The sequence below is a fragment of the Furipterus horrens genome, unplaced genomic scaffold (genome assembly GCF_987537825.1).
Source record: "Furipterus horrens unplaced genomic scaffold, mFurHor1.1.pri manual_scaffold_6, whole genome shotgun sequence".
NCBI lineage: Eukaryota > Metazoa > Chordata > Mammalia > Chiroptera > Furipteridae > Furipterus > Furipterus horrens.
Window position 1 is genome coordinate 70067301 of NW_028327176.1, and position 25731 is coordinate 70093031.

General features: G+C 41.5%; 1 protein-coding gene across 4 annotated transcripts in view; it reads left to right on the forward strand.

The window, feature by feature from the left end:
• Positions 1-19457, forward strand: part of ANAPC1 (anaphase promoting complex subunit 1) — a 98947-nt gene extending 79490 nt beyond the window's left edge. For all 4 annotated transcript variants that reach the window (XM_090281740.1, XM_090281739.1, XM_090281742.1 and 1 more), the window contains exons 40-48: positions 2068-2185; positions 4767-4844; positions 5957-6024; positions 7018-7156; positions 9031-9117; positions 10481-10576; positions 11943-12141; positions 18372-18506; positions 19092-19457. In XM_090281740.1, coding sequence (XP_090137866.1) covers positions 2068-2185; positions 4767-4844; positions 5957-6024; positions 7018-7156; positions 9031-9117; positions 10481-10576; positions 11943-12141; positions 18372-18506; positions 19092-19207 — 1036 coding nt within the window. In that variant the 3' untranslated portion in view covers positions 19208-19457. The remainder of the gene's footprint in view (positions 1-2067; positions 2186-4766; positions 4845-5956; positions 6025-7017; positions 7157-9030; positions 9118-10480; positions 10577-11942; positions 12142-18371; positions 18507-19091) is intronic.
• Positions 19458-25731: the final 6274 nt, after the last annotated feature.

A 25731-nucleotide genomic window follows, 5' to 3' on the forward strand; every position in this document is an offset into this window, starting at 1 on the left:
GTTTAGCTATTTTAAATAAAGCAATTTGGTGTTAAGCACTAAGAACCTTTATGTAACTGATAAATACCAGTTTTTTTCTGGCCATGATTGATTTTATTTCTAATAGATTTGTAGGGGTGAGTAGATTTTGGTGGGAATAAGGAGGGTATTGCTATAACTAAATTCAAAAAATAATGTGAAGTCTCATTTCATTCTTCTGGGATCTTAAAATGTAAAATCATTTTATTGTGTTTAAATTCTAAAACAAATTTTAAAGTTAAAAAAGATTTTTTTGAAAACTTAAAGCATTAGTTTTTGGTGCATTGTATTCCATGTTTGTGTGTTTGTGTGTGTGTACATCCTTGTAGAAGAGCTTTCCTATCTGAGTAAAGTTGGCACTGTTTTTCCCCTTTCTTCTCTACCAATGCTTTAAAGAAAAACAAAAAAGAACTAGAGATAAATCCCTTAGAAAGTGAAAAGAGGTGCCCATGTTGAGCAGAAAAGGAAATTTGAAAACTGATTTTATAAGTGATAAATTTATTATTATGTATTTTCAGTTAGATTTTTACCACCCTATAAAACTTTGTAACTGAAAATTCAAGAATTCTTGTGTAGCCCTGACTGGTGTAACTCAGTGTCATCCTGCAAATCAAAAGGTTGTTGGTTCGATTCCCGGTTGGGGCACATGCCTGGGTTGTGGGCCAGCTCCCTGATTGGGGCTGTGTGAGAGGTAGCCTATTGATGTTTCAGTGTTCTCTCCCTTTCTTTCTCCCTCACTTCCCCATCTCTAAAAATAAATAAATAAAATCCTTTTTTATTTTTTTAAGAATTATTTGGTAAAGAATCAAATGTCTATAAATTTTAAAGGAGAATTTCTCCATGACTTTTTTTTCAAGACCAATACATCAAAGTTTAATTCAGTAATAGGATGAATTAGAGCAAAATGAAACATTCTGTTTTCCAAGAAACTCAGTGCCCGTCACAGGTTCTTTGTGAACTCCATAGAAAAGTCAGTGCATTAGGAATTGTTTTATGAATAAAATTGCAGCTTCAATATGACAGGATACTGTAAACCCTTTTCCTTGCTATTTTCTTATAACCATAGTGCTAAAATATTCTATAATCATAACATTGATGAATGATTATTTTTGGTGGGAGTCCTGATTAGTTTTTTTCCTAAATTGGTTTCCATGGTAAGTGAAAGGGAAGGTGTTATACCAGTGGCTCCGGAAGCACTCATCTATAAATATGGTTGGTGGAAGTAGAGTGCCCTACCAGAGCAGCAGGTGAACTAACAAGAACCTATTGTTAACAGTGCCCTGTAGTAGGCACTGCCATTGAGAGCTTGTAGTGTAGTTAGAAAACAGAATGAGTAAGTGAAAAATAAAAAGCAGCCCAAGATATACTAAAACAACTGAAGAAGTGAGGTTATATAAGGTAGGATGTGTTTCAGAAAATTGAGGATACATCTAATACACTTCATATTACAAGTCACTATTCTGTATCATTTTGTAATATATATTCAAAATGAATTCTTTTTTTCCCTTCAGTTTATTTTATTTTACTATTGTTCAGTTACGGTTGTCCCAGTTTTTCCCCCGTTGCTCTCCCATGGTCTGCCTCTGCTCCTACCTCCTGCTCCCACAGTCAGTCCCCACCCTCTTGCCCATGTCCATGGTTCCTTTATACAATGAGATAGCAGAAATAGATACTAGGGGAAAAAAATCCCATTTACTATAACAATAAGAAAAATAAAGTACATAGGAATGAACTTAACCAAGGAGGTAAAAGACCTGTACTCAGAACACTGAAGAAAGAAATTAAGGAAGACACAAATAAATGGAAGCATATATTGTATTCATGGGTTGGAGAGAATTAACAACATTTAAATGTCCACACTACCCAAAGCAACGTATAGATTCAACGCAATCTCTGTGACTTTTTAATTGGATTGCCTTATTTTGTTTCAGGATAGCTGTTGCTACAAGATAGCATGCTAGCACCTGTTTGGTTAAGCTTGTTGGCCACAGCAGAGTGTAGAGCTCAAGTGGAGTCACCTGCTGATTACCTCCTGTTTTCTGTGAATAGGTATCACCTCCAGGCTCTGCGGCACCTGTACGTGCTGGCTGCAGAGCCACGGCTGCTGGTGCCTGTGGATGTGGACACAAACATGCCCTGCTATGCCCTCTTAGAAGTTACCTACAAGGTAACTCTTTCCCCCGTCTTTTATTTGTAATTTTATTATCACTCATCTATCTTTGCAGGTCAAAATATTTTTAAAGTATTGTCCTTTAAAAGGTGACAGTAATGAGTTGAACCCTTAAGAAAACTGAAGCCTCTGAAGTTCTTGCACATCCTGCCGGCCAGTCAGGCTCATTACCGGTCTGTGGGTCTAAGATCTTAGAGATGAACAGCCGCTCTTTCATTCTTAGAGCTTGTTTGAAAGTGTCCCTCTTAACTTTATGTGGCAGATGGTAGTGTTCTAAAAAATGAACTGAATTGGAACTGTTCTGAGATTTGTTAGCAGAGTGCTTTAAAGCCCTTGGTCCTGTGTTTGATGAGAGATCTTTGATTTAGATGCAGGAGGAGATTACACCTAAAGTAGACTGCCTTTATTCAGAAAATGATTAAGTACCTTCTGTGTATCAAAATTGTGCTAGACTCTGGGATACAGAATATGATATTGTCATATTCCTTGTCTGTCTATTGGGGAGCCAGGCATGGGTGCCGTAAGAATAGAGTGGTAATCAGAGGTATGTGCAGAATGCAGGGAAGTGCTCCATCCTGCTATGTGTATGTGTGGGTGGTGGGGTGTGGGGAAGGCAAGGCAGCCACTGTGTTTGGGCTGAGGGTATGCCAACTGCAGGGGCACAGTCCCAGCAGAGAAGGCAGCATGAGGCCTGGCAAGTGCAGATTGGCAGCAGTACTGCTGGCATTGGAGCGAGGGGCTCAAAGAGATAGAAGCTGATGTGGACCCACCCCAAGAGTTGTAGGCTTGAAGCCTTTGAGACTGAGTATCAGAGATCTTATGCTATTTGGTACTCTGTGTACAAACTGTGGGGAAGGAGAAGTGCAGAGTAGAGATGTTTCTTCTTTATAGCTTCCCCTAACTCAGTGATTTTCAACTAGTGTGCCACAAGAATTTTTAAAACATGCAATACCTTACTCTTTTCCCTTAGATTATCAAATAAAAAATGACAACAGCCAACACAACAATAGCTGTCCAGGGTGAATGAATCAAAATTGCACCTATTTTTTTTTGGGGGGGGGGTCATATTGGCAAAAAATATGAGGGGGGACCCAAAGATCTCAGAATTTACTTATAAAAAATTGTGTATTTATTCTTACATGTTTAACCCTTTGAGTGCCAACGTCGCTGTCTGTGACACTGACAAATATTCCCAAAAGTGCCAGCATCGCTCCCAGTGACTCTTTTTTCGATGGCTATAAATGTAAATAACAGTGGAATAATTCGTATTTTGTTTTGTTCCCTTTTTCTGTACCTCAGGTTATATATTGATATAAGTTTTTCTCATGTTGATCCAAATTTCGAATTTTTACGCTTGTTCAAGTACTGACATATTAATTCTGTTATAATTTTTACAGAATTTTTAATTTCATTTATTTTTGCAATAATCATTGAAACTATGCAGTGTGCATGATAAGGAAGCTTTTGCTATTGTATTGTTTTTGCATTTCATTTTTGTTTATAAACTTTTTCACTGTTGATATCTATTGATATATGTCTAGTGTGAATGCTGTTTGTGTTCATTTTTTTGGTATGTTATAAAGTTATTTTTTTTCTCAAAAATTTATGCAATATTTGGCATACTTCCTCCTTGTTATCCATGTTGCTATGTTGCTATGTGTTTTTTCAAATTATAATCATAGATTTTATATTATGCCATATATTATACTTCAAAAGCCATATTGAAGGAAAGAATTTATTTTTTCTAAAATAATTATAATAAAATAATTTTAATGCAATAAATTTTTTGATAAGTTGCATCAAAGAACACTGCTTACAAAAGAAGAGTGTATTTACTGTATGCTGTGAAACTTTTAGCAAATTATTATGGATAATAATGTTTTTATAGACATTTTTCATAAACTGCATTTCTCAGCAAAGTAGCCTGGCATTTCTCACAAGAATTTTAGCAATTACGCATGGCACTCAAAGGGTTAAAATTCAGTAACCTTCAAAGTACTCCATTTGATGCAATACACCAATTGAGACTTTTTCCCCCTGCTCAGAGTAGTTTTTGAACTTTATTTTGATGCCTTTTAGTGCTGCTGCCATTTTTTGTTTCACCTCTTCTACATTGGCAAAATGTTTCCCTTTGAGGACTTTTTCATCTGGTAAACAAAAAAGTCACTTGGACGAGATTGGGTGAATAGGGAGGGTGGGGCATGGGGGTCATCATGCCATTTTTGGTCAAAAACTGAACACTCAGCGCAGTGCGGGCAGGTACACTCGTAAATCGCCCATCATGAAACGGGCAAATGTGCTGAAAGAGTCTTCAAAAAAAATTCCCTGAAGCCCATTGTAGCCTCACAACACCACCAGTTGGCACACTGATACAGATGGGCTCCTAGAACACTCACCTGGTGGGGGAAGCCTGTACTACAAGGGGCCCACCCTCCAGAGATAATTCCGGGGTTTTCTTTCTTTTTTTGGTGTGCTGCAGAAGTTTAGTAATTAGTTTATATGTGCCATGAGATGAAAAAGGTTGAAAATTGCTGCCCTAACTCCATGTGAATGTGGCTGTTCTCTTATATTTATGAAGGGCACTCAGTGGTATGAGCAAACCAAAGAAGAACTGATGGCTCCCACCCTTCTTCCAGAACTTCACCTTTTAAAGCAGGTGAGTTGGATATAATTTAGGGAGATCTATCCAAGGGATAAATTCAGCCACAGCAGCTTAGTACAAAAGATAGCTAAACAAAAGCCTATGCTTTCACAGTGTTTTGTTTTTTGTTCTTTAAATGAGTTGGTTTAATTCCAGGCAGTATAGAATTTGGGATGGAGCAAAGCCTGAAGAACACACTTTGGCAGGATTCTGGGTTGGGTTTACTGTGACCTCGCAGCTAAGATTGAAATGGCAGAATGAAAAGAACTAGAGAGAGGAGCCATTGCAAGATGATGATGATGATGATGATGATGATGATGATGATGATGATTAATATTTTTGCAGAAGCTTATGTTTAAATGTGCAGTAGGCTCTAAGACAACTCTTCATTCTTGTAGGTGGCAACAGATTTTATGATGGAGAATCCAGATGTTAAAACAGGAATAGAATTAGGGATCATTTTTGCCCCAGGCACAAAGAACAGCCCACTTTTTGCCAGATTTCTTAATTCCACCTGTGGCTAGGGGCCCTTTTCCCATGGCAGAGGTCCCCAGCTTTGCTGCATAATAGGAGGGGTGAGCAAGTGAAGCTTCATCCTGCTCCCCTGATCCCCATATTACCACCTGAGCTCCATTCCCCCCACCCCTCACTCCTTGTCCATGGAAGAATTGAATGAAACTGGTCCCTAATACCAAAATGGCTGGGGACTGCTGCCCCACTCATGACCTTTGCTTTTAGCGCCTTCTCTTTTTGCTTCTGCTTGAATGCCTTACCTTCTTCATCTGTCTTCTTGGCCTGCCTCTTGGGCTGCTTCAGGGACTTTTTCTTGCCACCTTCAGGCTGGATATGGTCCCTACCACCCCTTTCCTGCTTTCTTAGTGTTTGCAGAAAATAGGAAAGCAGCCCCAGAAGGAGTTGTCATGGGGAGTAGGGAAGTTCTTTCCTGATAGCTTAGATGGCCTCAGAACATGACTCACATGCATCTTTGCCTGGAAATGGAGCTTGTTAACCTCTTGATATCCCTTTCTAGCCCAGTTTTAATTTCCTCTGTGAAGCATAGGGTTTCACTTTGTCAGACTAGCTCTTTTTCAGCATTGGGTTGACTGTATTTACGTTTATCTTGGCAGATTAAAGTTAAAGGCCCACGATACTGGGAACTGCTCATAGACTTAAGCAAGGGAACGCAGCACTTGAAGTAAGTATATTGAATTTCTCAGATGTATCTGTGAAGTGAATAGAAGTATATGCGAAGGCATAAATTGCAGATTATTATCTAGAATGGTTCTTATCGCCCTTAGATCTTATCCAGGACAATATCTTTGAAACAGTTGTGTTAGAAAATGAAAATTTTAATTTAGAAATAAAACCCTAAATATTTGTTTATTCATTGAGAAACTTGAAGTGACTTAAGTTGGGGCTGTAGTGGAATTGTATGTTGGAGCAATGATGAACAATTTAGCTTAAGAAAATAAGAGTGATGTATATGCCCACAAAGGAAACTTTATGACAATCGAGTTGATGTTTGTGGGATGACATCTTCAGTTGTGTCCCTTTACCATTCTCTTGTTAGACTGTTGTCATAAAATTAATATTATGGTAGATTGGTTTTGGATAGAAATCGTCATATGTAAGTAATTTCTTTAATGGACAGAGAATGTTAATAATTTTATACCTGAGGTAATATGTAAATTAAATCTTTAAATTTCCAGACAATTTAACAAGCTTACAAAAGTTTTTATAGTTTAGTTCCACTTTCCTTTTCCTCCAAACTATCTATATAATGGCTGTATTCTGTATTGTTCTGTCTTTAGACTTGCAGCATAATTTTCTTTCTTCTGCACACCAATCACAGCCCTTGGTACATCTGGGACCCACGCATAGCACTCAGGGATACAGGGAACATGAAGCTGTGTCAGATAAAATAGTGCCTTTGAAGCTCACACGAGTAGACAGTCAGAATGCCTTCTTATTTAACAAGTTCCATGAATCTAGACACCAAAGAAAAACAGAACTTTATTTGGGCTTTCTTGTAGGGTCAATTTAATAGACACAGTAAATAATCATATACTTTAGTGGAAAATGGTTAAGACTTTATCTCATAAGAACACGGTGTAGGGAAACATGATATTTCTGACCAAGAACTGCCAATAATATCTCTCATATTAAATTCATTCTTGTTTTCTTTCAGGTCAATCCTTTCCAAGGATGGGGTTTTATATGTTAAGCTTAGAGCAGGCCAGCTCTCCTACAAGGAAGATCCGATGGGATGGCAGAGTTTGTTGGCCCAGACTGTTGCTAACAGGAACTCAGAAGCTCGGGCTTTCAAGGTAGCGTGGATTGGTAAAAACTGGAGAAGAGGGAAGAGCTCCACATCCCATTCACCCACCTAAAGACATACTTCTGTGGTAGTGTTTATGGTGTGGTTTAGATGACTTCGCTCCTTCTCATCACTGCAGCTGTAAAGACTGAGTAACGCTGGGTCTGTTTGTTGCTTTAAGTGGCAGTCATAATAAAATATGGGCCATCTGCCAGGGCTCTTAAGGATAATTCATATCTAACAACAGGGATAGTCACAATATATCTTAAGTGCTATAAAATATTTAGTTTAATAATTTTAGTTATTAATCCTCAACTCTGTCAAGATGTACTTAATTCATGGCAAAATAGAAAAACATTTTTGCAAGGTAGCAGTTAATTTCATTTTTAAACTTCCATTTGTTGCTTAAATCTTGGTGAAGATAAAAGTGACGACAGGTTTTATTGGCTTTATCCGCCCAAGTAGCTGAATGCTAATAACAGGAGTATTTGGAATGAATAAATAGTTGAAGAGTGTATGAAGGAATCTCATTCCCAGGGGTCCAGTATGTATTTTGCTCTACATTCCAGAACTCAAATAAGCTTCCAACACTAGAAATGTATTCCATGATCTACCATCAGAATGTCAGAACTTAGCCCTTGTTTTTACTAATTTCATGAGCAAAAGTATTCCTACTGGACATTCATTAGAAACAGTGTACAGTACGCAGATCCCTAAAGATAATTACATAGAGCCAAAACATGGCACATGGACTAGCTCAGTGGCAGCAGAGGACAAAGTGACAGTTTGTTTTTCCAAGTAAGGGGACAACAGTTTATTTTAATTCAACTCACATTTCATTTTAGGTCAGTCACTTATGTTCCCAGGGTTTAAAGAGATGTAATTATTTAACATCAGTGAATGTTGTTTGGCAGTATTCGATAGGCTAAGAAATACTTCTGCAGGATTTTTCGACAAAGTTTAATTTATATTAGCAGTGTTGCTTCTTATATAAATTAGAGCCCATCTCAAAGACCCCAGTTTGTAAAGAAAATAGGCAAGTTTAGACTTGAGTTGGAATGGGGAAAATATATTATTTTTTTCATAAAAATTAAAAGATATCTCAGTTTTCTGCCTGCTGGGAGTTCAGAAGTAAAATGTAAACCTTAGTGGAAAATGGTAATATATATTCGTATTCTGTTTTCAGTATTGAACCTTGGGTGACAGTCTTTTATTTTTTCCCCCTAATTTTTTTTAATTGTGGTAAAATCATAAAATTTATTATGTTAAAACCCTTTTTAATTGTACAGGTCAGTGGTGTAAGTACATTCATATTGTGTAGGTATCACTGCCATCATCTCTAAAACTCTTTTCATCTTGCAAAACGGAAACTTTGTCTCCATTAAACAATAACTCCCCACTCTCCACCCCTTCCCCAACCCTTGGCAAGCTCCGTTCTACTTTCTGTCTCTGTGATTTTGATGACTCAGGTGTCTCATGTAAGTTGAATCATCCAGTATTTGTCTTTTTGCGGTGGTTTATTTGAGTGGCATTCTTTTTTCCTTACCTTTTTAGTAACATTCTGGTTTGCTTTTTAGTCAGTCAGTGAATGAGGGGGAAAGCCTTTTGTGGCGGCAGGGAGTGGGGTGTGAGCTGTGTAAGAAAGACCTGTCTGTTTTTGGCCTTTTGCTATTAGTTCATATTAGCTTGTGCAAAAAGCTTCTTACACTTCTGAGAACAGGTTAATGAGTCTCTAGCAAGTGTGTTCCACCTTGAGTTTTGTGGGATCATTGTGTGAGGAAAATAAGGTAGATTTCTTACAACTGCATACATTACTCTTTGAAGTGTAAAGAAAATAACCCTTATATCTTATATTTGTTTTTTGTTTGTTTGTTTATTTTTTAGCCTGAAACGATTTCAGCATTCACTTCTGATCCAGCACTTCTGTCATTTGCTGAGTATTTCTGCAAACCAGCTGTGAACATGGGTCAGGTATATATTATATGGTTTGCTCAGCTCCAAGAGTAGAATTTGTTATTATGTCTACAGTACCCCATCTATCTTTGACATTGTTGACATGCCTCAGGCACATTAGATGATTTTTGCATGGCAAATAATAGATTTTTCCATAGTCTAAAACTATTAAACTCAGGAACTTCCTACCTTGGTAGAAGAAGCAATTTAAAATTTCTGAGACACTAATTTTAATAGGTAATAACTTTCTTATATCCATTCTTGTACTGATTTATGTTTTCAGTGTTTACCTCCCTTCTCTCGTTTTTATGTAATTTTATTAATTTTGTTTCCTCTGTATTTTGTAACCCTTCTTTCTGTTTTGGTTATAAAATTCTTTTTCTTCAGGATTCAGGGGTTTCCCAGATCTCTGATTTAATCCATCATTGCAGATGGCAAAGCCTGGATGTAGGAATCAGATGATCTGGGATTGATAGCTTGTTGCCTACAAGTGTGTGTGGCCTTGTGAAAATTTTAACCTCTCCAAGAGGCAGTTTCCTCATTTTTAGAAGTGGGATTATAACAAACTACCATATGTTCTTGTTTAGAGGGTAAAGTGGAATAACCTGTCTCTTCCTATTTATTGACACTTTACTATGTACAGGCATACCTCAGAGGTTTTGTGGGTTGGGTTCCAGACCACCATGGTAACATGGGTCTTGTGGTGACAGGAGTCGTCGTATTTTTGCTGGAGGAGGGTCTTATCTTCAGTTCATAAAAATGCAACACCTGTGAAGAGCAATAAAGTGAAATGCAGTAAAATGAGGGATGCCTGTATTAGACACTCTGCTCAGTACTTTATGTAACTTCCTCATTTAATTTGTGCCCTGAGGGTAGATACTCGATATCATTGAGGGTTTACAGATGAGGAAACTGCCACTCAGAGATGTCATGTGCCCAAGATCACAGTTGTTAAAAGACTGGGCACTGCGTCCAAAGCCATGGGTCTCTGATAAAGTTTTGTGCCTGCCCTTCACCCCAGTGGGACCTGGCGTTCCTGCCTCCCCCAGACTTGTTCTGCTCAGTGTTTCTACTGTATCTGTGGGAGCTGGGTCTCCTTGCTGGATCCTGCCCCTGACAGCACAACCCAGTGCTTGATTGATCCAGTTTTCTCCTCCATGGCATTTACGTCCTTACCTGTACCTTGGGACTTAATTTTGGTTGTATTTTATTGGTTTCATTTTGCATGCACTGTGATTTTATAAAGAGTCAGTTGTTTTACCCTTTTCTGTTAATCACAGCAGAGCTTAAGAATGGGCCATGTAGTTGCTATACAGTTGTTTCTTGAATTGATTTTGGAATGTACACTGATATGCTACAAACAGCTTCTGATTTTTCACAGAAACAGGAAATTCTGGATCTCTTTTCTTCAGTACTCTATGAATGTGTTACTCAGGAGACCCCGGAGATGTTGCCTGCATACATAGCAATGGATCAGGTATGGTACAGAAACCTATTTCAGCTCTGTTGAGACTTATCCTGAACAGTAAGATAAGGTTCCCAGGTGTTCATCTTTTTAGTTTCTCCTCTGCATTTAGACATTTTCAAAAGGAAGCTTTATCAAAGTGGAAAGCTCTATGCATATCAAAGAAGCTTAGCATTGATGATGACAGCAGTGCCCTTTGTGGGCATCCTTACACTAGGGTTCCCACTCTCCCTGGCCAGGGAGAGAACATTTTTTCCCTTTCTCCACTTTGTGTGGCCTCTGGCCTCCCACTGGAGAGCCTCTCCATGGAGGAGACTGCACAGATGAGTAGGGGGCGGACAGAGTGCATCCTGCTGATGGCAGTCCAGTGCACACCTGTGTGGTGCAGCTTACAAGAGGGTACAGGACCAGTTTGTAGTATAGGGAGCTGGAATTAGTTTTTGATTTGTGTGTGTGTGTGTTATTGCTGTTTTAAAAGAGCCTAACAATGCAGGAAATGATGCTTGATAGCTTTCCTAAAGAATCAGGTCAGTTTATTCACTCTGGGTTATTAGCAACACATAAGGCTATTTAATAGTATCTCTTTCAGACCCAAATTTGCAGTTAAGCTAATTAGTTTCTAACTTGGCTAAAATTTACCTGGGAAATCTTAAAAATACAGATCCTCAAAGCTCATTCCGTAGGTACTGGATCAGAATTTCTGGGATGAGGTCTAGAATCTATAGATTTAAATGGATCTTCAGGTGAAGATGATACAGTGAGTTCGGTATCTAAAGGGAAGGGAAATTATCTAATGGCACAGTTATCCATACTTACTAACAAGCTGAGTGGGAAATACATTTAGGCAGGGGACAATCCCCTATACCTGACAATCACACCATGCTAAGTAACATTCCAATGTCCAGTATAATCACATAGGCCCAGAATGCCATCACTGGCTGGTGTCCAAAAATATTGATTATAAAGTGTCAATGTGTGACATTCACAATGGCACTGCTTTCCACAGTGCCTCTCTCTGCAGTAGCCATCCCACAAGCTGTTTCCCATTGCTGGCTGGGAGTGCATTTTCCTCTTACACTCTTGAAACTTCACCCTGTTGCCGTCACGGGCAGGTGTCTCTGGAAGAATATCCTGTCTGGTTACCATGGTGGCTTTGCAGATGGGTCCCAAGAGCAGTATTATCAGAAGTATTGCTTTAGCCTTCTGATCCTGGGATCCCTGGCCTTACCCCAGCCATGTCATGATACCCACCAGGGGTTCTCAGAGGCGACTGGCTTTAGAACTGCTGGGTTTTCATCTTTTCAGAGCCATTGAACCAAGAGTGACCTCATTTGCTCTTGTGGCTTTTACCTAAGAGCTGTCCTTTTCTCTCCTCAAGGCTGTAAGAAGACTGGGAAGAAGAGAAATGTCTGAGACATCTGAACTTTGGCAGATCAAGTTGGTGTTAGAGTTTTTCAGCTCCAGAAGCCATCAGGAGCGCCTGCAGAACCACCCAAAGCGGGGGCTCTTTATGAACTCTGAGTTCCTCCCTGTCGTAAAATGCTCTGTTGATAACACCCTGGATCAGTGGCTACAAGGTAATAAGAGCCTGTGCCCCTTGTGCTTTAAAAGTAATGCTGTGACTCAGCTTTAATGTTCTAACATGTTCTCATTGGAAAGCAAGACAAATCTGAGGATAAACTAGAATGCCTGTGGATTTAATGTCTCCAGTTAGTTGAATTAGACTGATCATCTACTTCACCTTCATTATAAATATATTTAACTCTATTTTGTAAACCATGGAGAGCATATACATAGCATTTTAAATACCACTCGGTACTTAAGAACCTGTTCTACTTCCTCTAGCTTCAGATCATGTCTCCTCTCTGGCTTCTATCTTGTGTTTCTGAGGGGTGTTTCACCTCCCTGAGACCTGCGGCCATCTTCTTCCCTTTTCTGTACTCCCCCTACCTGTGTGCTTATCGAACGAATATTTGTTTTACCAGCTCTGAGTTCACGGGAACCTGGGACATCATGTAACGGTGGCTTTCTGTCCGTGGGAGTACTGACTTGTGATCTCAGGGAAATTGTGACATTACTCATAACAGTGTTGAAGTGGGTCTTCTTCACCTGAGACAAATGATGGGTACTTTTGATTTATGGAAAGCTGTCTGATCTGTGACATATGGCTGAAATTGGTTTTTGGTAGTCAACTCCTTGATTTTATTCTTTTCAGTTCATTCAGATGTTTCTGATACATACCTGACAGCAACCTGCTGTGGGTAAACACTAACTCTAGTGACACTGGCAGTAACAATTCTTGGTTCTTTAACGTACTAGTAATCAAGCACCTAAGAGTTAAGTAAGTTAAAAATTGTCTACCTATAGTACTGTGAAATACATTTCTGGGAAAAATTAAATTATAAACTAGATTTGAGGGATATGCCTAGAAAACAGCAATTTCAAACTTCCAGTGTTTATATTTAACACGTGTATCCCATCTATCATTTCCTCTTGGGATTCTAAAGCTCGTGCAACTTAATTTTTTTTTTAAGTATAATTTTTGTTCTCACTTTGGGGAAAAATGTGTTATTTTATAGATTCTCTGTTTTGTTTCTGTTCAATTTAGCATCTGATGACCTACAGCAGACCTTTGCTATTGTTAGGAAATACATCCTTAAATCTCTGATTTGCAGATTTCATAAAACACAATGAAACTGGCAGTGGCTAGAGCATTCTCTAAAACAATGCTGAATTGCTTTCTTTCTGTTGCTCTTTAGGGCATTTGGTGGTTACAGCATTGCTTTGAGCCTCCACCAGATTTACTGCCCTGATTACCAAAAATGGGTATTTATTTTCCAGTGAGGCACCATCACTTTTTAATACTTTTAAATAATAGTCTCCACTCAGAAGAACTAGCTCTTGGCTTTGGGATTGTCATCTTAAGAAACATTCAAATCTGTAGAGAATTTTGAGTTTGTTTGAGCCAAACTGATGACAATTATGGGGAAGCAAAATCTCAACAGATTGAGAAATGCTCCAGAGCATAGCAGTTTAGCGCCTTATTTTATACATTAGAATCAAAGGAGGAGCCCTAAGAAGATCACATGAAATCCATTGGTGATAGATTAGGGAGGTGGAAGAAAGCAAAGTGGGGAAACTTGCGATTGGCTAGAAAGTAAAATGATAGACACTTCTACACGGATGAATACGTGAGGGTTAACAGGCAACAATTAACACAATAACAATAACAATGAGGGGATCTGTCATCTCCCCCTGGTGTGGTGCCCATGCTTTGAGGGGTCCGGAGAAAGGAAATCTGACATGCCAAAGGTATGTTATCATAGATGTGAAAAGACAACAGCCAGCCTCAGTTAAGTTGAAGACTGACTTTTGTTAGGGAAAAATACTGACCTAGGACATGACTACTGCTATAAACTATGTGGCTACTTTAGGGCTGAGTCTGTAAGATGCCACACAGGGCTTCCCTGAGCTTGTCAGGTTTTGCATGTGGCTGCTTTACTTCCACAGGATGGAGAACAATAAGTTCAGTAAAGATGTAGAATCTGTGTATGCCTCAGCACGTAAATGTCATTTATGTTTGTGCCTTAAAATCACAAATGCATATGTGGACTTTTAGGGTCACTCAGTAATAATCCAGACCAGTCATTCATCCCAAAATGCATTGGATTTATCACATTGTCTATATGTTCTGTGTGTATTTCTCCTCAGTTAGACTTTAATCTTGAGCACAGTAAAAGGGGTTTTAAGTTAAGAACTTAAGTTTTATTAAGTTTTAAATATCTTATTATAGAAAAGTTAAAGCATAATACAAAGTAAGCAGAATGGTTTAATAAGCCCCATCACCGGTCTCAGCCGTTACCAGCCTTTGGCCATCCTTCTGTCATCTGTACCTGCACCCATTGCCACGTTCAGTTATTTTTCAAATTGTGCCATTTTCTGTCCCCACCACAGTGGCCTGCAGTATTGTTTTTGGCGTTGTCAGTTTAATTTTAGACAGGCTGGTGAATATTTAGCGGTATCTCATTTAGTTTTCATTTGCATCTCCCTGGTGACTCATGGTGTTAAATACTTTTTCATGTGCTTTTTTTTTTGTTATTCATATACCCTTTGTGAAATACTTATTTAACCTTTACCTATTTTAAATGAGCTGTCTTTTGATTATTGAGTTGTAGGAACTTCTACAAATTCTGGCTACAAGTTTTTTGTGAGATGGTTTGTAGATAATTTCTCCTACTTTTTCCCTATTTTTTAAAAGATTTTTATTTATTTTTTAGAGAGAGGGGAAGGGAGGGCAAAAGAGAGGGAAAGACACATCAATGTGAGAGAGAAATACGCCCAGATTGGGGACTGAATGCACAATCCAGGCATGTGCCCTGACCCAGGAATCGAACTGGTGACTTACTGGTTTGTGGGACAACATTCGACCAACCAAGCCACACTGGTCAGGGCATCCTGTTTTGTTTTGTTTAAGTATTTTATTGATTATGCTATTACAGTTGTCCCAGTTTTTCTCCCTTTGTCCCCCTCTACCTGGTACCCCTCTTCCCTCCAGCAGTCACCCCCCGCCCCTTAGTTCATATCCATGGGTCATGCATATAAGTTCTTTGGCTTCTCCATTTCCTATGCTGTTCTTAACATCCCCCTATTTTGTACCTACCAATTATGCTTCTTGATCCCTGTACTTTTTCCCCATTTCTCCCCCTTTCCCCTCCCAGCTGATAACCCTCCAAATGATCTCCACATCTATGATTCTGTTCCTGTTCTAGTTGTTTGCTTAGTTTTTGTTTTTTAGATTCAGTTGTTGATAGTTGTGTTTGTTGTCATTTTAATGTTCATAGTTTTGATCTTTTTTCTTAAAAAAGTCCCTTTAACATGTCATATACAGTAATAATGGCTTGGTGATGATGAACTCCTTTAGCTTTACCTTGTCTGGGAAAGCACTTTATCTGCCCTTCCATTCTAAATGATAGCTTTGCTGGATAGAATAATCTTGGTTGTGGGTCCTTGTTTTTCATCACTTTAAATACTTCTTGCCAGTACCCTGCAAAGTTTCTTTTCAGAAATAAGCTGATAGTCTTATGGGAACTCCTTGTAGGTAACGCTCTTCTTTTCTCTTGCTGCTTTTAAGATTCTCTCTTTGTCTTTAACCTTTGACATTTTAATTATGATGTATCTTGGATCCAACTTGTTTGGGACTCTCTGTGCTTCCTGGACTTGCATGTCTATTTCCTTTGCCAAATTAGGGAAGTTTTCTTTAATTCTTTTTTCAGACAAGTTTTCTATTTCTTACTCTTCCTCTTTTCTTCCTGGCACCCCTGTGATTCATATGTTGGCACTTTTGGAGATGTCCCAGAGTCTTCTTAATCTCCTCATTTTTTTTGAATTCTTGTTTTTTTCATTCTGTTCTGGTTGAATATTTATTTCTTCCTTATGTTCCAAATCATTGATTTCAATCCTGGCTTCCTTCCCTTCACTATTGGTTCCCTGTGGATTTTTCTTTATTTTACTTTGTGTAGCCTTCATTCTTCCTTTATGCTTTTGCCATACTCAGTGAGTTCTCTGAGCATCCTGATCACCAGTGTTTTAAATTCTGCATCTCATAGGATGGGTAACTCCACTTAGCTTAGTTCTTTTTCTGGGGTTTTGTTCTGTTCTTTCATTTGGGCCATACTTCTTTCTATCCAATTTGGCAGCCTCCCTGTGTTTGTTTCTGTGTAGTAGGTAGAGGTGCTTTGACTCCCAGCCTTAGCATACCTGTTAAGTTGTATGAGGTGGAGTCTTAGGTTTTCGCCAGGGCAGGGCAGCTCGCTTCACCACATTGTGGCTCTATGTGGGGAAGAGGTTGAAGTGGGGACAGTGCAGCTGCCTGGCTGCTGGAGGCTTTCTAGGCACTCAGTTTCCAGTCATTTCACTTCCTTCCCGTATGCGTCTGGCACCCTTCTAGCTGTTGCCCTGGTGATGGTTCCCAGAGTGGGTGGATTTGTTTACAATCTAGGACCATGCGGGCCCTTTAAATGGACTTTCCTGAAAGACTGGCAGTTTATTTTGCTGTCTCAACGCCTACTGGTTTTTACAGCCAGAGGTGAAGGGGATCTATCTTCCCAGGGCTGGAACCCTGGGCTGTGTGGTCTGGCCTGGGGCTGGGATCGCTTGCTCCCAAGGTATCTCTTCTAGTTTTTAGCCATCATATGTGAATGTGGGGCTGCCTGTTCTGCCTGCCTCCACCCCAACGCATCCTCTCTGCCCTGGCTCCTTATCTCTGCCCCTCCTACCCATCTGTATGTAAGTGGCTTCTTTAAATCCTTGGTTGTCAGATTTCCATACAGTTTGATTTTCTGGCAGTTCTGGATGTTTTTTGTTTTGAGGTTAGCTGTGGTGCTTCTTACGGTAGTGCAAGGAGGTGAAGCATGTCTACCTACACCTCCATCTTGACTGGAAGTCCTGCTTTTTTTTTATCTTAAGGGTGATTTTTGATGAACAGAAGTTTTAAGTTTTGATGAAGTTCAGTTTATCAATTTATTTTAGTGTTATTGCTTTCTGCGTGTTGTCCTAGAACTCTTTCCTCTTGCAGGTCATAAATTTTTAAAAAGTTTTCTACTGTAAGCATTACAGTTTCATCTTTTATATTTAGGTCTATGATTCATCTCAAAATACTTTTTTATGTAGTATGAGGTAGGGGTTGATGTTTGTTATTTTTTAAAAAATACAGATGTCCAGTTTTTCTGGGACCATTTGTGGTAAAGACTTTCCTTTGTAATAGAATTGTTTTGGGGCATTGTTGAAAGCAGTTGCCTGAATAAGTGTGAATCTGTTTCTGGACTCAGTTCTGTATCATTGGTCAGTCTGTCTGCCTTTATGCCAGGACTACACTGTCTTAATTACTGCAGGTTCAGAGTAAATTCTGAAATCTGGTAGTGGGAGTCATTGTGTTGAGAAGAAAATTTATAGAACCAAATGCTTACAAGATGAAAGAGGAACGGTCTCAAGTCAGTAATCTTTAAGTTCTTGCTTCAAGAAACTGGAAAAAGAAAAGCAAAATAAACCGAAAGCAAGCTTTTCTTTTTCTAGTTTCTTCAGCAAGAACTTAGATTAGTGACTGTAACAGGTTCTTGCCTCAAGCTTAGCATTTTGCCCAGAGGAAGAACAGAATGGCTTTTTTGAGCTATGTCCTGATACCTTATCAGGACATTTTTTCCCCTGGAGCCTCCAGCAAACGACTTGCCTGGCATCTCCTCCCATCTTGCACTTGAATTGGAGCTCCTGGGCGATCCACAGCCAGTCCCCATGGCAGCGAATGTCCTTCTCTGAGTGGCTCAGGTTTACCTGGCCCTGAGATAGTCACTGTTGGGAGAATAGGATTGTCTGATATTCCAGACCACTGGTTCTGTAAGTGTGGTCCCTGGAGCAGCAGTAGCATCTCCTGGGAACTTGTTCAAATGCAAGTTTTCCGGCCCCATTCAGGAAATTCTGGGTTTGTTTTAATCGGCCCTCCAGGTTCAAGTTTGAGAACCTCTCGCCAAGACTAATCAGAATCTAGTCTGGGAGCTGAAGTCAGTCCCCTCCAGTGGAGGGAAAGGTGGTAAAGAGGGTGTTTGGGGAGACAGCCACAGCATGCCAGTGTACTTTTACAGCACTCATCACAATTTGCAGTTATGCATTTGTTTGTGTAATTAGTCTCTCTGTTCCCCCAACTGTAAACTGTAGTGACAGGCACTCTGTCTGGCTGACCACAGTAGCCTTAATGCTCAGCCTACTACCTGCCCAGGATATGGTAAGTATGTAATTTCATGTGTTTCTCCCACAGCTGGGGGTGATGTGTGTGTGCATGCCTATCTCAGTGGGCAACCCTGCGAGGAGTCTCAGCTGGGCATGCTGGCCTGCTTCCTCGTCTACCACTCCGTCCCGGCTCCACGACACCTGCCCTCTGTAGGACTGGAAGGTATTGCAGACCAACCGTTTCTTTTCAGTACATGGTAGTAGCACTTATTTTTTTAGTTTCTTAGTAGGAGACATTTCTAGTGGGTTATTTTCTCTAGGGTATTTTTGTCTTCATGTGTGGTTGTTACTTTTTTGGAATCTTTTCTGAAAAAAGCTCTGAACTTTATACATGTATAAACTTATTTTTACATTCAGGAAAAGATGGATTCTTCTTCGCAGAGCCCACACACCTATATATACTAGTAAACTAAGTGGTTATATTATTCTTCTCTCTTAATTGATTTTTTTAATGTAATTTCTAGTTTTTGTATTATTTATATTTAAATAATATATATCATTAAGAGTAGTTTCACATATAGTTATAAATCACTTTCTGAAGTACAGAGTCGGTGAATTTAAATTTTTATATCAAATTATATTTTACAGTGCTCTAAGGAAATTCATAATTTAAATTTTGTGTTTGACTAATTGTTTTTAAAGGGAAGAATGCCAGCTTTAATCTGATTGTGGCTGAAGTTCCCTTGCAAGAGGGTGTGGGGCTGAATCTATTTAGTGGTGACTGTTCCTATCATTTGCATTTCTTTAGGGAGCACAAGCTTTGCGGAACTCCTCTTCAAATTTAAACAGCTGAAAATGCCAGTTCGAGCTTTGCTGCGATTAGCTCCTTTGCTTCTTGGAAACCCACAGCCAATGGTTATGTGATCATGTCTGGTGGAAAACCTGCCCTGAAATGTGACTTCTGCATAAAAACATGAGCAAACAACAAAGCTAAAGAAACATTTGTAAGTTTTATAACAGAATTAGGGGGAAAGGAGCTGCACAGACCTCAATGTATTTTAAAATTGGAGCATTTTAAATGTTCCAGACTATTGCTATCAGCACTAAGACATGATCTATAAAAGTGAGTTAAATTTTACTTTTTTAAATAAAGTCTTTTGGTTTGTTTTCAGAACTCTTGATGATTTAGTTTGGGATTCCATAGAATAGAGCCCAAGGGGCTGGGGTGGACATTGGTTTTTAAAGTCTTTCACCTGTGGTGGTTCCAGTGAAGTGGCTTTATGCTCAAAAATACAATTTTAAAAGAAGCTCTTAAAATTTTCTGTATCAACAAAAGGCCTTCAGCATTTTCTAAAATGTCACAGTTGTCCTGTTTAAAATTAGTTTGTACTTCCTGTGCCAGTGCCAGGCATCCTCAGGATATGATTGATTACCTTAACTGGGAGACTCATAACCTAAGGAAGAATTACCTAACGTGAAGCCTGCTCTAAATAGAGAAAATGAGAAAATTCCACTACAGACAGGGCTTCAGAAATTGTCTATTTCTGCCCAAAATGTAGAGAGTGTACATCTGTATCAGGGGGTCCCTGGACCAGATGATGATGATGAAAAGTACTCATGAAGGCATCCCCAGCTGCAGGTTTACAATGCAGAAGAAGAAAGCTCCCTGCTGTGCAGACCGTGACTTGTGTTCTATGCGTTCCCAACGGCCCCTCGACCACAAACTGGTAGAAGCTGCAGTCATTTCACATGTTCTCATCCCGAATTGTGATGCTTAGCTTTAAAAGTAAAAATTAGAGCAAATATAAACCTTTCCATAGAGATTTTGGCAAAAACCCATATGGCTTTTGCTTTTGCAGCAGGGTTGGCATTTCTGAGACACGCATCTGGAGGCCGGCAGAGTGGTTCTGGTCCTTTAGATTCTCAGTGTTCCATTGGCTCAACTGCCCCAAGGCCTTGCTCCTGCGTGGGGAGCATGGGTGAGAGGTGGCTGGTCAGGACGGGAAATGTGCTTCCCTCCACACTTACATGGTTTTCCTTCTGTAACTAAAAATCAAAGTTAAAATGGTAGATTATAGATACTCCATTTGAATCTAGATTTAAAGAACTCAGTATTTTGGCAGCTGTTACTCTGCTTTCACTCTTAGTTGTTCAAAATTTGTATGCTCTGATTGAGGAATGACTGAGAGACAGTTACTTGAACACATATGAACTTTAATGTGTGGAGGAGAACGGCCATTAGAATATTGTCAATCAAAAGCAAAAATCGGGCTTTATAAGAGGGAGCAAAGTAAAACATTGCACACAGTCTGGAGACAGCCTTGTCTTTGTATGTTGGGCTGAGTGATTAGTTGGCAAGGAGCAAAGAGAATATTCTGGGCAGTGTGCTCTTGGGCAGGCATGTTAGGATCATCAGAATCAATTTCAGCTACTTATGGGTTCTCAGAAAATCTTGAGTGTAGCTCTCACCATCCCAGCCTTTTCGGAGCTATGCAAGGGAAGAATGGGGAACACCCCTGGCTCTCAAGTGTTTTGGCGCAGAAGTGGACATGTCACTTCCAGTCACAGCCTGTTGGCAGGAAGTAGTAACGTTGCTCCACCTCATGTGACTATTCTTCCCCTTGTCTGCAAAAGGGAGGAGGATCAGATGCTGGTCTGTCACAGTATGGCTCCTAACTTAATAATTCCTCACATCCATTTTTGCTGCTTACACAGATAGAAATGCACATAATTGCCTCCGTAGATGAACGTAACTAATGATGCAGCACAGTTACACACTCATACACTCAGAGAGATTATTATTTTCCTGTGGATGCTGACATCTGTGTGAAGACATGAACTTGTGGCAACTCTGAGGCTTAGAGGCCAGGCCTCAGCAGGAGACCATTGGGTTCAGCCCACAGAACTTCCCTTGGTACTGCCTGATCTTACTTGAATAGGCCGCTTTCTACCCTTTGTGTAGAAACCCCTGACTTCATAGCTTATGGTGAGGGCCATGTCCCAGTTCCTGTATGTATCAAACCTATACACAAATGAGCAAATCGAGCTGCAGTGGACTGCCCACCCACCCCACCCGGTGTCCTTTCCAGTCTCCCTGAAGGACTTTAAGCCTGAATTGTGTCAAGATCACAATTCCTACTTCTATTTGAGGCCTCTTCTTTGTGTGGCCCAGCTCCCCCACTCCCCTTTTGTTAGCACCTCTGGATGATTTAAGGATAATCTCTGACAAACCACATAGAGCTGGGTTGTGCTTTGTTAGTCTATCAGTTTTTATATGCTATTTTGTGTATTTTCTATATTTACTGTGTCTTTATGTGGTCTGTTTTCTTTGCTTTTAAACACTTGTTGAATTCATTACTCAGCATTTAGGATGGTTTGTGTTTTTTGAATACATTTAACACTAATATCTTTATAGAACCCCTCGAGACTTTTTTTTTTTTTTTTAACCTTGGCTAAAAGGTTAACCTTTTTAACCTTTAATCTTGTTTCTGGGTTGATGGCTCCCTGGGACCACCCCACATCTCCTCATCACCCATTCATGAGTCCCTCCTTTTTTCTCTGTCTTTGAAAATTGGGCTATTTCTACAATGTCTTAGAGCATACAATGGTGCACAATTTCTCTTTTATTCCCACCCTTTCATCAGCCTCAGATGGACACACCGGTAGGTTCCAGCCTCCGTTAGTCCTGTGGTTGAAATTCCCACTGTCTCTCCATTGGATAAGCCTGTTCTTCAGGAGGCACTCCAAGCACAGTTGTCCCCAGATGCTGACTGTCTAGAACAGGCAGGTTTCTTCCGCTCTCTTTCTGTGTTTCTCCCCTTCTGACTTCTTTTTTTCCTTGCCATCTTCCAGTCATTTTTCTGCCTTTCCCTTTGGCTTCCTTCTCCTTTGCTTTTCCCAGACTGTCGACCCCTTCTTGCTCTGCCTGTGCTTAGTCTCACAGAGGCTCCTGCTTCCGTCTCTTGGTTCCCTTGGGTGCCTCTCCACATTTCTGCTGGACTCTCCAGGATATCCAGGGGTCAGAGGTCTTTGTTGGCTGACTACTGGAAGATTGGGGGCTGTTGTGGTTTGGGGAGTCCCTGCATTGTCCAACCTGCAGGTCTGAGGAAGCTGGATGCCCTGTGCTGGTGCTGCCTGGAGCCTGGGAAGGAGGCAGCAGCTTCCATGTCTGGGAGGGGGAGGTGTGTGTGTGGCGGGGGGGGCTGGAGCTACAAGAAAGCAAGACAATGGGATCAGAGCAGAGGGGAAGGCAAACCCTGCCACATGGTGCACATTGGAAAGGAGCTCAGAGAAAATCAGTTGTCACCTTCATGCTCTTATAAGTGACCAGACCCCCTGCAATATTTTTAAAATGGTGCTAAAAAAGCTGTTTTCTTGAGATTTTGAGATATCTGATAACATACAGTAGTTCTTGGTCCTCAGAATGAATTAAACTTCATGGTTTAGGTGAGAGTGCACCTGGCCTGCCTTCCTCTCCCAGGGCCAGTGAGGCTCCAGCACACCATATATATAGTGTGGTGGGCTGCTCCACGCACAGGATTATTCTAGCAAGACCTCTGCCCAGGGAAAGGGTTTCTGTGCATTTCACCTACAGTCTCCGCCACTTCAAGTAAATCCAAATATAAAACCCAAATTTAAACCAAGGAAAAGACACACTCTAAAGGGTGTGAGTCTAGAGAGGTGGTCTTTCTCTGTGAATGTATCGTCTTGTGTACACCTTCACAGTTCTGTTATGCACTTGCTTCCTTTCCCCCTAGCGATCTTATTTTTCCCAGGGACCAGAGAACCCTGGGAGCTCTCTGCCCCTGACACACCCTTCAAGAGCCCTGCTCAGTGTGGCTCGCTTCATGTGGGAGGAGCACACAGATGTGATGAGGTGGGAGTCTGCCTTCCTCTTTCCTCCCAAGAGCCTTTATGGTCACAGTCCCTTTTCAACAAAGAATGACCTCAGTGTTTTTCATGTTTTTATGTTTAAAGTTTTCAACTCAGACCAAAACCCTGCAGAGGTTTTCATTACTTAGATCAGCATTTGTATGACACTTCCTAAAAGAAAAAAAATGGATATATTAATTGGGACTTGTGTTGCATAGCACATGATTCCATAGTCAAATTAATTGGGAGAATTTTGAACTAAACATAGATACTTTCCCTGTCACAGGAGTTCTCAGAGCCCTTGCTGTGCTAACCTGCACCCTGGGCTGCAGTAGCTTCCTCCTCAAGCTGCCAGCCCAGCTGAGGTGACTATGGGGCCCAGAGGTGGAGCTGTCTGACTCTGCAGAGCCCCTGCCCCATACCTGCACTCACCTGGACCACCTGCAGCCCAGCTCTCTTCCTGGGAGCCTAGGGAGCGCACTGGCGCTCCCGATTCCAGGCCCAGTGATGTGGGTTCTGGGCCTGGATCTGAAAGGCAAGCAAAGGGAGTGAGCACTTGGAGGAAGGGCCCGGCCCACCACCCCTGGGTGGCCCTGGCCTTGTCCTGACACACCTCCTCGCACAGCTCTTGGGTGACCCAGGCTTGGTATTCCATCGCTTCGAAGAACTCCATTTTCAGCTTCAGGAACTCCTTGTAGAGCTGTGGCCAGTGCTCCTCACCCAGCAGGAACTGAAATATGCTGCGTTTGGATGTGGGGTTGTCCTCCTCCATGTCAGAGGCGATGTAGCTGCCTCAGGAAAAGAGGGGAGCCTGTCTAGGCCCAGTGATGACTCCCAGCCTCGGGCACATGCGGTGCCAGGGGCAGCATGTCCAGGAGAAAGGATCTGGGGAAGCCGTATCCGCAGGGGACTCGGGTCCGGGGGCAGTGGGACTGTCCTCAGTGCTGAGCCTGCTGGGGCTGTGCTGTGCATAGCCCAGACCAGGCTGCTGGCTCCCAGTTTCCCTGCTGACCTTCCTGTCACTCCCCTCTGGGCAGCTAGGGGGGTTTCATGGCTACTTTCCTTATCTCAGGATCTTACTCATGGCCTGCCCATGACCATGTGGCTCCTGCCAGCCTTGTCCTCTCTCTGTGGCCAAGGGGAACCCCGACTTGAGATCCTTGGGGTCTGGGCAGTGGGACTGGTGGAGGCTCTGGGGTGGGGGTATTGGGCAGAACTGGGAGTAGGTTCCAAGGAGGCACTCACAGGGCCAGGAAGAAGTGGATCCTGTTGTAGAGATGTCCAGGCAGCCTGACGCGGCCGAAGTATTCCACCACCATGGACAGCAGGTACTGAGGCACAATGTGGTAAGGGAGAGCCCAGAGAATGCTGTGGGTGGGACTGCCTGAGAGTCTTGGGCCCTTGGGTGAGTGGGGATGAGCTAGGGATGGCAGCGGCCGATGGAGTGGGGATATGGCACCAGAAGCAAGTCTTCCCAGGGATGCACCTGCCCAGGGAGGGATCTTACTCTGTACCTGCCCCCCATTGGCTGGTACCTGCAGACCCCTCAGTCCCACATCATTTTGTGCTGCAGATACCTTATCAGACACTTTGAGGAAGGTGTCAGCTTCCAGGAAGTTCTGAATAACAGGATCCTCTGCAAAGGAAGGTAGAGGGATGAGGGCTTGGAGCACCCTTCTGGTAGCAGTGAACCTGGGGCTCTGGGACATTTCAGAGGGAAGGAGAACCAGAACCTTCTCTGGGTCCTCTGGGCAGTGGAGGGCTGTGAGCCTTAACAGAAGAAACAGCTGCTATTCCTTCCATGGACACATGCAGCGTGCGTATAACTGTGGGGCATGGGTTTTGCCATTGGTATTCAATCTTCAACACATGGGAGGTGTTTGCTGCAGATATGTGGCCCAGATCCCAAAGTTAACAAATTTGCCTGAAGTCCAAAGTTTGGTTGTGGCTTTGGGCCCCTGTGACACCACACCCTTGTTACACATCATGCTGCGACTGTAAGGTCTCCCTGCCCTGTCTGATACCAGAGCACCCATGTGGTGGTGGCGAGTTCAAGGCACCACCCACCCTTTCCTAGTCTCCCTCACCCACTGTGGGCAATGACCTGACCTGCCCTCGCCCAGCAGGCTCACCTGGGATTAGACGTGTTTCCTGGAGGAGCTATTTTCCAGTGTAGACCTGAGCAAGGTAGATCATAGCTGTCCTTCACTCCTTGCCCAGGACTAGGACATATGCACAGCAGGGAGGATGGGCGGGTAATTGGTCATTTGCCCTCCCTATCCCTTCTCCAGTTCAGCCTGGCCTCAGAAGAGCACTGTCTCATAGCTCTTCCTGTAGAGGTACAAATGTTCTCTCTCTGCGGTCCATTATGGCAGCCATTTGCTGTGTGTGGCAAGTGAGATTGGGGGACTGAACTTTAAAAGTTTACTTAATTCATATAAAATTTCACTGAAATAGCTACCTGTGGTTCTTGGATGTTGTATTGAACAGTGTGCTCAGTAAGTCTCTTAGGCCATGCCGCTGGTCCTGATGTCACCTTCAGACAGGCCTTCTGAGGTGAGTATGCCGTTCACAAA